The 12,760-nt window shown below is 39.8% G+C and overlaps 1 protein-coding gene across 1 annotated transcript in view; it reads right to left on the reverse strand.

Annotated features, from left to right (window-relative positions):
• Window positions 1–12,760, reverse strand: part of TUBGCP3 (tubulin gamma complex component 3) — a 52,735-nt gene that overhangs the window by 26,783 nt on the left and 13,192 nt on the right. Inside the window, exons 4-7 of the mRNA XM_068136758.1 lie at window positions 8,181–8,258; window positions 7,353–7,570; window positions 5,969–6,141; window positions 2,930–3,048 (exon numbers count right to left, since the gene is read on the reverse strand). Coding sequence (XP_067992859.1) covers window positions 2,930–3,048; window positions 5,969–6,141; window positions 7,353–7,570; window positions 8,181–8,258 — 588 coding nt within the window. The remainder of the gene's footprint in view (window positions 1–2,929; window positions 3,049–5,968; window positions 6,142–7,352; window positions 7,571–8,180; window positions 8,259–12,760) is intronic.

Genomic DNA, 12,760 nt, shown 5'->3' on the forward strand with positions numbered 1-12,760 from the left:
ATTTTGTCACACTACTCAAAAACACTATCAAGTTTTTAAAATTGGAAAAACCACAATGCACAAAACCCAACCAAATAATCTTACTGACTAATACACTAAGCCAAGAGACAGATACTGACTTTTGACCACAGTGACTGAGACTATCTCACCTCTATAAACAATTTTAACTTAGATAGAATAGACTAGACTAGACTAGAATAGACCAGACCTTCGAGATCATTGTGTCTAACCCATCATCCAACACCATCTAATCAACTAACCCATGCAACCAAGCACCCCATCAAGTCTCCTCCTAAACACCTCCAGTGATAGTGACTCCACCACCTCCCCGGGCAGCCCATTCCAATGGGCAATCACTCTCTATGAAGAATTTCTTCCTAACATCCAGCCTAAACCTACCCTGGTGCAGCTTGAGACTGTCCCCTAACAATCCAAAGTAAGGAAGTGCTCTAAGAAGCTAAACAGACTGAGAAAACTGGAAATCCAGCTCATTCATTAAGCTTTTTAGTTAGCACTACAGGCATTTTCTAAGGAAAAATAATAATCAACTACAGAGTATTAACCACAGCAATGTGGGTTTGAACCTGGTAGCAGCACTTAGTTTTAAGACCAGAATTCTGCCCATGGTCCTCATTTAGATATAGAGTCACAGCTTTAACTTCTTGAATAACTTCTATAGGATAAATTCTAGACCAAACAAGCATAATTTAAGAGTTAGAAACTCTATCTGCAGCTAAAAATCAAAAAGACAACATATGAACTATTAAGAAGACTGCAATGACAGTACAACACACATTCATTTGACTCAAACAAGGAACAAGCAAAATTGGTTTAGTGTCATGATATTTGTATCTCCTAGACCCAGTCAGAAGCTGCTAGCTTATACAGTGCTGAATATCACCAACAGACTTAACACTGACATTAAGAAACGTTCAGGCAAGAGTAACAGCATGGAAAGTCTTACTTTCTGGAAAAAAAAACAGACTGTTTACAATTACATTTTCCTCCATAGCTGAGGAAAAATGCTTTGACTACTATTTTGCCTAACATGCAGTCACCACAACTAAAAGAGGTATGTTCTTGGTCCTCTCTATTCATCAGAAAAAGTTACAGCTGCAGCTCTAGTCAGTCAAATAATTTCCTCTTCACTGAGTCCTGCACCTCATTAGAAGTAGCTCTTCCAATAAGGAAGAAGGATGTAAGACAACAGACTTCACTAAAATAAATGAAGATACAAAGTTCTCAGGAAAGAGCATCACTGACTGCAAACCACCTGAATAATTAAACTCCCTGTGTTAACTGAATTAGGAACTCAAACTGAAAGTTCTTCACCTCCAACTAGCCTATTTGATATGAAAGCTACACAGAAAAATAATTAAACCTGTGGTGCTGTAATGGGTTGGGGCAGACCCCCCCGTCCCACCACAGGCAGAAATAACGACTCACACAGATTGCAAAAGGGATAGAAAGTTTAAATAGAAAAACAAGAAAAAAACAACAATGAAAGTTTTACAGAGAACCACAAGCACTGTGACAAAAGAGAGAGATCCCAGAACATACCCAAGAACATCCCATCCCCACCTGGGGGTACACCCAACCCCCGCCAGGGTTCTTTCTCCCCCCCCCCCCCCCAACCCAGCCTTGGGCCTGGGCAGGCCCAAGGGAGGCAGCTCATGCCATTTTACCTAGGCAGCAGCAGGGCACGAAAGAGGAAGAGAAGACCCTGTGCTGATTTATTATAGGGGAGTAGGGCGTTATGGGAAATGGAATACCTGGTTTCCTGTACCACCCCCTGGGGTGGGCCCACCCCTTGGGACCTCCCAGGTGTGATCTGTGCAGTGGCATCTGGGCCAGCACCCAGCCTAAACCACCACAGGTGCCGATTTTGCAAGTTTTCTCCATGTTCCTCCAGAAAAATCGATTACACTATCATCCTTTTGCCATATATAATCTAACTTTATATATGGAGCATAATTAACTCAGTGCAGGTCTTGAGGAATTACAAACTTTGCAATATCTACAGGTACAGAAAATGACATCTTTAAGAATCTGATTAAGATTTAAGTGATTTAACTATGTTGATGTTTTTCATTTTTTTTTCTCCACTAGACAGTGCTAAACGTCACTGTAAAGTAACAGGGAGAACTACATATCGTCTGCTACATAAAAATAGCAAAATTTGTGCTCTTGACAAAGGAACTGGCCTAAAATCAATTCCCTACCATTAGGTTAATATGGCATAGCCCTAAAAAGTTCTTAATACAAGTGAAAATCTGAAGCATTGCCTTTCCATTTAAACAAAAACATGAAAACCAATTAGGAAGCTGAAACTGAGCTGTGATGCAGCACTGCCTGAATACTGCTAAAGCATTTAGTGCTTTTTTTTTTATTGTTGTTGTTCTTTGCTTAGCTGACTCAATCTCACCCTTGGCTTTTTTTCCCTAATTGGAAATATGCTTAACACCTCACTACTTTCATGCAAGATCTCTCTCTTGTTCCTCTACCCCTTTTTGAGAACTTTCTTCAAATCCACATCAACTGGATTTTCTACCAACAACAGGAGTTGAAAGCACTTTCTCCATCTTTATCATCAGTGCTTATTTGGGTAATATGCATGATCCCATCTGATCACTTATGAACTGTAATCAAGATCATAGCATCAAGCTTCCATTCCACATCTCAGGCTTTTAAATTTGTCCAGTCAAATTGAGGTCAAAAATCTGTACTTGCTTTATATTCATCCTTATATACTGTGGAAGAAAAATTATGATAAAACCTCTCAAATTAAGCCATAATTTAGGAGTCTTTGTACTGGCTTAATAGCTGAGAGTCTATCCATATCTATGATGATACTATTATTTTTCAACATGACTTTCATGGCTGTATTTCCCCTCTGCTCACATATGAAATACAAGTGACCATACAGTACCTTTCCCTCCACTTTATAGCAATTTTCAGAATTGCACATTTTGATGTTTTTGCCATCTATTCCCTGGAAGACATACAAAACATCTCTTACAAGGTTTGCTTCAGTTATTTCAACAGATCCTAGAAAGAAAAGAAAAGAAAAAAAAATCAAGCACAAGAATATTTAGATTTGTTAGGACAGTAAGTTTGGATTACAACTTCAAAAAACTGTTTAGAAGCCAAGATTAAAAAAAAAAAAGCCCGTGTTTATAATCTGTAAAGAAATGTTTTAAGTCCTCTTAACAACTTGTCAGAAAAGCTAAGAATTCACCTTACATGCCTTTACCGATACCTGGAATTCTCTCAGAGCAGGTAAGCTTGTATGGCACTGGCCATCTTATGTTTTAAGCAACACAGGATCTCAGGTAGTGACAGGACTAGGGGGAATGGGATGAAGCTGGAGATGGGGAGATTCAGGCTAGATGTGAGGAGGAGGTTCTTCACCATGAGAGTGGTGAAACCCTGGAATGGGTTGTCCAGGGAGGTGGTCGAGGCCCCGTCCCTGGGGGTGTTTAAGACCAGGCTGGACGAGGCTCTGGCCAGCCTGATCTAGTGTGGGGTGTCCCTGCCCATGGCAGGGGGGTTGGAACTAGATGATCCTTGTGGTCCCTTCCAACCCTGAATGATACTATGATACTTCAGCTAGTCCTAGTTATCTTTTCTGATTCAGTGATCAGTGCAACTTCCAAGGCAAGCACTGTAACAACTTTACCGTTCTTCAAAAACGGCTTAGGGAAATGATTCTCCCACTCTGCTCTGCTCTCCTAAGACACCACCTGCAGTACTGCATCCAGTTCTGGTGCCCCCAGCATAAATACGACACAGAATTGCTGGAGTGGGTCCAGAGGAGGGCCACAAAGATGATCAGAGAGCTGGAGCACCTCCCCATGGGCACAGGCTGAGAAAGCTGGAGCTGTTCAGACTGGAGATGAGACGGCTGCAGGGAGACCTTATAGCAGCCTTCTAGCAGTATGTGAAGGGGGCCTACAAAAAAGCTGGGAAGCAATTTTTAACAAGGGCTGCTTGTGACAGGACAAGAGACAACAGTTTTAAGCTTGAGAAGGGCAGATTTAAACAGAATATTAGATAGAAACTCTTTACAGTAAGGGTGGCGAGACACTGGAACAGGTTGCTCAGGGAGGTCACTGATGCTTCCACCCTAGAAGTGTTCAAGGCCATGCTGGATGCTTATGCAAACTGGTCCAGTAGAATGTGTCCCTGCTCATGGCAGGGGAGTTGGAACTGGATGACCATTAGGGTGCCTTTCAACTCAAACAATGCTATGCATCTATGACTAAGTTGTTAAAGAAGACTTAGAAAATAACCTCTTCTACATTCAGCTAGAAAAACAAAAGAGTTAATTCAGAAGGAAGAGCTGCTTGTTTAATATTGGCTTTCAATCACCATCAACTGCACAACAGCTACAGAGCAGGTAAACAGTAAAGTGTAAATATTGTTTCTGAAGATAGATACACATTTGATTTAGTGAAGCTTTTGCTATTGCAACATACAGTTTGCTTCTGGCATGTGTCTCTGGACTGAGGTTAGATTATATTTAAGATTTCTGATATTTATTGATTTGAAGGGAACAGAAGACTGAAAATGTTGTGCAGGCAACTGCAACTACATCCTCTTTTTCTGGGAAAAACAGCACTATCTGCTTTAACTTCATTTAAGATGTCCAGAATAAAACTATTTTAACAATGACTAATGTAGAAATGTAAAGGCTACAATATGCTTCTTCCAAATTTGACAGCACTCTCACTCCTGTCACTCTACCTCCTCAACAATCCACTTTCCCAAAATAAAAGCAACCAAAAAAATTTTATCATCTTATTTTGACAAAAGTAGCCATTACCTCAATAGGCTGTTTAAACCTCAGTCTCCCTTAATAATACTAACATGTTCATGGGAATAGTGAGCCCCTTTTAGGAATGCTTAGTGAAATGGTAAAGATTCAAGTGCAAGTTTCTTTAATTAGTAAATAATACAGCAGGTATTAATAGCAACCATACAACACCCTTGATAATACTGCCTTATATGTGTAGCAGTGATGTCCCTCAGATAGACCAGTGAAATTCTCTTTGGTCTGTAACCTGTTGCTTTGCACACTGTTACTCAGAAAGATGCTGGCAGACAGACTATAGTTTATCTTCTAACTATCCATGCTTCTTTATACAGGAATTACTAAAAAACAAACCAAACAAGCAAAACACAAGCATAAAATTCCACATATCTTTCTTTGCCAGACAATAAGAGCACTGCAGGATGACAACATCTGACACCAGTTCTCTTATTCAGAAATCTCCCACTTTTACTGTAAAACTAGAATGAGCTGCAACTTGAACAATTGCCACAAAGATTATCTGTTAAACAATTTCTCCTTAAGTTACACTTGTGTTAATTCAGAATAGATCCCCTAGGTATCATTGTGAAGCTTATAGCCACTTGAAGAAATAAATTAGTAGTGTTTACCTTTTTTTATTTACTAACAATATTTTGTCAATTACTCTAAATATAACCACTGTAAATAGTGTGATAATATGAAGAAAAAAATATGTTTTAAGAGCTCTACATTCCAGTGCACATTTCCAAGCTTTGAAAGAACAAATCATAAGTGGATGAATCTATTCCAACAAGTTCTATTCCTTGAGCAGTCCTGACTTTCTAAAAGCAGTAGCATCTTCTGATCATCAGAAGAGTGATCATTACTCACAAGAGACAGTCACTTGATTCTGACAAACACTTCAAGTCAGTGTTTTAAGAGGACCAGAACATATTACCAAACCAATCACTGTAAAGCCAAATTAACAACCAGACAAAGAAATTGTGGCCAAATGTGGTCTTGCACATATGCTTTTATCTTCCTATCAAATACACTCTAGCAAAACACTCCCCAAGAAATTCAATATGCTATAAATCGATTTCACAGTCATTTAAAAACAATGGAGGATATAGATAACTCTAAAAAGTTATCTTTAACAAATACATCTTTGCTCACCACTTGTGTCCGCTTCTCGTCTTGACCTTGGCACACCACGGGAGACAGCATTTGAAAAGCCTTTTGAGGTAGTGCTTTGCAAAGAAGGCTGGCTTGCAGTGAGGGTCCATGCAAGACGCGAGCCTAACTGCTGACGGAGACATTCTCCAGCGCCTGGAGCTTGATAGGATTGTCTAAAAGGACAAAAGGAAGAAACATCTTCAAAACCACTGTATCTATGCTCATCACCTGTAAGCAAACTTCGAAAAACGCCAAGCTTCAATTTGGATTTCTGTGGAGGTTTTGTTTGTGGTTGTTTTTTGAAAGTAAAGGAACCTTAAAAAGGCTGCATAACAGAAAAGCGATTTATTGCTTCCTCTAAGCCTACCCTTTAAAAAAACTCAATAAGGTATAGAAAAGGAAAGAGATAAAAATTTGGCAAATTATTTTATACCAAAGATTGACTTTCTATACAGTGAGCTATGTAGATATACTGAAATGGATTCTAAACCAACAACAATAATAGTAATAATAATAAACATTCATAATAAACAATAAATATTCAGGTTTGTTTCTACTTAAAATTGTAGTTATATGCCAAAGAAAACAGAGGAAGAGGAGAAAAGTTCACTTTCCTGCTTGTTTATCAAGTGCCTGAAGATGTGATCAAGAAGGGAGCATGTAGACAAGCTCCGATTTCCCTTTGTCTCAAACTTATCAAACCTTCTCACAAAAGAGACTTCAGCTACAGGACTGAAGAGTGAAATTGCTATAAAATGGAACAGTCTAAACAGGTCAGACCAAGAATATGGCAGGGACAGGGTAAGTTCTGCTGATATTTTTAATCAAGCAGCTATACGGAATAACCTCATTGGCATACCTTACTATGCTATATAACAATTGTATAACATTTAAGGTGGGAAGTGACCTCTGGAGATCACCTCCTCTAACCCTCCTGCACAAACCAGGGCCAACTAGATAAAGTTACCTTGTGTATTTTCCAGTCACATTTAGAATATTTCCAAGCATGGAGACTACACAAACTCTCCGGACAACTCATTTCAGTGTTTCACAACATCCCACATCCCCCCTGCCCTCAAACACACACACCACCCCCCTGCAAAATAAGCTTTTTCCTCTTATGTTTAACTGTAATTTCCAGTCTTCTGAGTTTTGCTAATTATCTCCCTGAGTATTACCAAGAAAAGGCTGGGTTAGTCTTTTCTACTGCCCTGGTCAGGTATAACCACAGTTAAGATCCACAGAGTCTTTGCTTCTCCATGTTGAACAGCCCCAGGTCTAACAGCCTTCTACCATATCAGATACTCCAACCCCTTAATTAGTTTTTGGCTTCCTTCTCCAGTCTTCTCCAAACCTATCTGTAAGTTAAAACATTTTATTTTACCCTGGAAGGAGTGATTGTGGAGTTGGTGTTGGCCCATTCAGAGCATACAGGCTGACGCTGCTGATTCCGCTGCTCCCCACGCCACCTGAACTCTGGGCAGACTGAGCACTGCGGTCTTGGTAATTCAGTGGAAGGCTTTGAGGCCTGGCATAGTAGTAAGGGGTTGAGTGAGCATCCCGTGGCAAAGCTTGAGCAAAAAGCGTGGCATAACTGGATACCTGAAGAAGAAAGGATTTAATAAGGGATGAATACAGAAAATATTTGCAAGCTGCTTAGCTAACTGAAGTGTAATAACTGAAGACCACATTTATGAAAAGAAAAATTTGTTGCTAAGACTGCAAAAAATAATAATAATAAACAAAGGAAGTCCCCCACAGCAAGCACAAGTACTTTTATCAATATAGCTTACTTTTGCCTGTGAATTGTCTTTAGCAATAGCTGCAAAAAGCACTTTGGTGCCAGCAAAGCCTCAACTAAAGAATTAATTTTGCTCTCCGTATTCCATTTAAAACTCATTAATACATGAGCAAACATTAAACCATCGAGCAAAAAGCAAACAAAAAAGCCACCCATCTAATAAAGTCACAACTTCAGCTACAAATGTCAGACACCTCACATTTTTATTTACTCAATACCAAACAAAACAAAAAAATCAGAGAAAAAGAGCACAGATATTGCACTGAATGTGCCCTTCCTTTCATCCTCACACACAAACACCAAGAATACAACCTGAAGCACTGTTTAAGTCAGGATAGTGATTCTCACTGACATCTGAAATATTTGGCACATTTACTGTTTCTCAGAAGTAATACAGGTCTCCTCACCTACCTTGTTAGACTGTTTACGTGGGTCTTCACTAAGGGTAAGCAGGAGGTAGAGTATGGACCATTTGTTTTTCAAAATGCCCTTTAAAAAAGATGAAGACAAACTGAAATGAGTTTGGCTTCTTTTGATAATAATATATTCTTTTAATCATCCAGTATACTAACATGCACACGTATAAACCATTTTTCCACACAAAAAGATCAACTCAAAGTCACATTCTTGAGCAAACTGGTTATATACAGTTCAGCCTTTGTATTTTATTCATTTTTCTCCATTGTGTTCAAGCCAAGAACTCTCATCTGCTCTGAAATAACTAAGTACATTCAATTTAAAATTCATAGCTATCATGAGGTTTATCCAGTTTAACTTTTACCAGCATTCCCACACACTCTCACCGCTTAAAACATCACAGATGCTATTCTAGTCTAAAGATAAAGAAAGAAATCTCTTGGTACATTTTTAAGCAAAATCTCTCTCTGCACTTTCCATTTCCTTCTCCCTTACAGGGAGGCTTCAAAACATTGAGGATTTTAATTTCTATCACTTTAAATGCCATTTAAGAAAGCTACCAGAATTTTCACAGCTTAAGATAGAGACACTACTAACATGAAACTTAAGGAATATAGTCTCTAAGAAATAGACAGACATACAGATAGTTAGAATAACATGCAGAAGCTGTAGACTGCAGTAGAAAGCTGACCAGTAGGAGACAGAACAATGCTAAAATCCAAGTTGAAAAAAAATAACACTTTGAAGAGCAAAGCCATGGGAAAGGCTAAAATGTTTTGGTTTAGGTAAGTGTGTATTTCTAGAAATGTTACTCTGCAGTTCTGCAACACTAGCACACCTGAATCAGTCAGGGACACAGAACCTTATAATGGACATTATCACAGTATCACTAAGGTAGGAAGAGACCTCAAAGATCATTGAGTCCAACCTGTCACCACAGACCTCATGCCTAGACCATGGCACCAAGTGCCACATCCAATCCCCTCTTGAACACCTCCAGGGACGGTGACTCAAGTCACAGAAACTCATACATGTTCCATCACAACAGCAATCAGGATATAGTCTGGAATACTAAGCAATGTTGAATGTAAAGGAAACTTTAGTCACACCAAGATTCAACAAAGATTCCATTCCTTATGAAGCACTGCAATTTAGTGCTATCAGTCTTGCTATAAACACTTTATAAAGGTCACTTTGAAATTCTCTTTTTTTAACATGTCTTGATTCTCTCCTTTTTCTATTTTTTCCTGTCTCTCTGTAAATTATGTGGTTTGTGTGCATATGTTATATAAGAATTTTGGTCACAGGACAAAGCCCAGTAACCAAACCTATGACATTGCTATATAAGAGTAGAAGGAGACATTCTATTTTGTTATGTAGAGGTCTATTAACTTCTGCTTTGATCTCAACAGCAAGCAAAAAGTAGAGGCACTGCATCTCTTGCAAACAACTTGTGACCGTTTGAGGCTGTCCCTTTAAGAAAGGGAATATGGTGGTCAGATGTTTGTAAACGAAGACGGATCTAAACTAATTTCATTGGTAGATTGGGAGGAAGCACCTTCTGAACTGGGAGTGCAGCAGAGTATCCTGGGCATTCCTGCACTTTTCTGGTCAGTCTGTCTTCCCCCTCCTTCGGTGGCAGCAGCTCACTGCTTCTGGGCTTTTGGCCAGACTCAGCCTTGGGAAGAGATAAGAACTTTCTAACACGTAACGGCCTAACTGCTTCTAATTAATCACTGCTCTTTTTTCTCTTTTCTCTCTTTCTAACCCTCTCTGGGGAAAGGGGGAGAGAAGGGGGAGCAGAGGTGGGGAACCCCCTCAGCAGAGGGGGGGAACTCTCATTACTGTGCTACTTTATTGTATATTTTTGTATATATTGTAAATATTGTAAATTCTGTATATTCCCCTGCATATCCTATATCACTTTGTAAATATACAGCACCCACTGCTTTGCTAATTCAGCTGTGAGGTTTTTTTTTCCCCTTTCCCTTCAATTTTCTTTCCCTCTACTCACTGGGGGGAGAAGGCACGGCCTTTCCTTTCCACGACACAACTAATCCAGCAATCCCTTAACAACTGAAAGAAGGAACAGAAACATTACTGCTTCTTTTGCTGGCCAGAATAGAGTATGTCCAGGTGCCTCAAAAAGCAAAGCATGGTATACGCAACTGGCAAGCTGCCACTAAAATAAGCACTAACCTCCTTTTCCCTTCAGAGTAATGGATGAAATGAAGTTAAAAACAGATTCACACAAGCTTTTCTCCTTCTCCTAGTTGCTTTCAAGAGAATTGCTGGAGGAATAAAAAGCCTCCTAGATTCAGAAAACACATATTTCTCCTGTGCCCTTCCCTAAGCTCATGGAAAAAAAGTGATGGTCCACCATTAGTGGACCATCAGCAGATTAATTAATTGGTAGTGTGAATTTTAAAAGAAGGCAGCATTCAGATGATACCATTTCATGTACACAAGATGTTAGTACAGGCAAAAATAAAGGTTAAGAGAACCTCAAGCATTTGAGCAAGCCACAAAATGTGAGGATATAATCGATATGTTTGAATTACACTCAGTAGAATAACCAAACAGATATGAACACAGATAAAGCATTTTTTTTTTCCAAAGTTTACAGTCATCATGCTCTGCAGCTATGTTGCCTGCCAAAAGCAGTGGTATGTGAGGAGAGCACATAAGAAAGTAATACCAAAAAAGGTCTGTATTAAAAAAGCAAGATCACGTAGTGTAATACGTGCGAGAAGAGGATGAAACCAATGGCTGAGGTCATCAGAACAGGTGTCTGCAAACCAGCAGTGACACTTCCTTCACTGTACAAACCAATGAAAAAAATCCACAGGGTAAGGAAAAAAAGAAGAGTGGCTTTAGCTCCAAGCTCTAACAAATTAATTGGGAAACACAGATGAGAAGAGGGGCAGTATCAAGCTCTGGCTAGTCACACAACCCACAGAATCACATGTATTAAATCTTGAAAATCTGTATTATGCTGTAAAACTCAGCCGTGCTCTGCACATAAATGAAGAAGTAGAACAGAGAAAAACACATTTATCCCAAACACAAAGAGCAAAACAAGGGCAAATTTTTTATTACATCAAAAACAGTCTTCTATATTAATTTTTGTTGTCAAAAATGTGCAAATGACACCTGTGAATCTTATTTTAATACTGCTCACCAATACTGGTACTGGTCAATGGTAGGCTGAACATGAGCCTGCAGTGTGCCCAGGCAGCCAAGAGGGCCAATGGCATCCTGGTCTGCATCAAGAACAGTGTGGCCAGCAGGAGCAGGGAGGTCATTCTGCCCCTGTACACTGCACTGGTTAGGCCACACCTCAAGTACTGTGTCCAGTTCTGGGCCCCTCAGTTTAGGAAGGAGGTTGACTTGCTGGAGCATTTCCAGAGAAGGGCAACAAAGTTGGTGAGGGGTTTGGAACACAAGCCCTATGAGGAAAGACTGAGGGAGCTGGGCTTGCTTAGCCTGGAGAAGAGGAGACTCAGGGGTGACATTATTACTCTCTACAACTACCTGAAGGGAGGTTGTAGACGGGTGGATGATGGTCTCTCCTCCCAGGCAGCCTGTACCAGAACAAGACGACACAGTCTCAGGCTGTGCCAGGGGAGGTTTAGGTTGGATGTTAGGAGGAAGCTCTATACAGAGAGAGTGATTGCCCATTGGAATGGGCTGCCCGGGAAGGTGGTGGAGTCGCCGTCATTGGAGGTGTTCAGGAGGAGACTTGATGGGGTGCTTGGTGCCATGGGTTAGTTGTTTAGGTGGGTTGGATTGGTTGATGGGTTGGATGTGATGATCTTGAAGGTCTCTTCCAACCTGGTTTATTCTATGTAATTCTACCTTCTAAATAGTCTCATGGAGAATCCAGAGCAAATTAGCAGCTATCATTTTTCATCTACCTCAACTAAATTTCTATCCTTGCATCTTTCTTCCCTTTCATCTGATCCACCATCCTGCAACATGGGTTTTCTAAACACCAATATCTTTTGTCAGAGCATCAATATGCAGTATTCCTTGACTAACACTGGTGTTAGCAGAACCATCCAAGTCAGCAAAGATTCAACATTAAAAATTCAGAAGTGTGAGGACTGTTTGAACCTTAGACTAATAAGATTCAGTATACTCATAAGGCATTGCTGTAAAAGAAATGACAAGAAAATTCAGCAGTTCTACATACAACATGAACACTTCTATTCCTTCCTTAATATGAACTGCCCTTTCTGTAATTGGACTCAAACTAAAAATTCTCTTCTGATTTACAAGTTAATTTGTAATTAATAGTGAGCAGCTGCCAAAGTAACTCAGCAACCCCCAAAGTAACTGAAGATTGATATTTGTGAAAACAAAAATATTACAAGATCATTTAATCCAACCCTTCTTCTCAAACCAGGGCCATTGTAATGGGTTGGGGCAAACCCCCTCCCTACCACGTGCAGAAATAACGACTCAAACAGATTGCAAAAGTGATGGAAAGTTTAAATAGAATAGTGAGTGCATGCAGAAAATTAGAAACACAGTGACAAGAAGAAACCCCAAAACAGACCCAGAGAGATCCC

Source organism: Melanerpes formicivorus, unplaced genomic scaffold (genome assembly GCF_026170545.1).
Source record: "Melanerpes formicivorus ecotype bairdi unplaced genomic scaffold, bMelFor1.0.p_v2 SCAF_1, whole genome shotgun sequence".
Classification (NCBI taxonomy): Eukaryota; Metazoa; Chordata; class Aves; order Piciformes; family Picidae; genus Melanerpes; species Melanerpes formicivorus.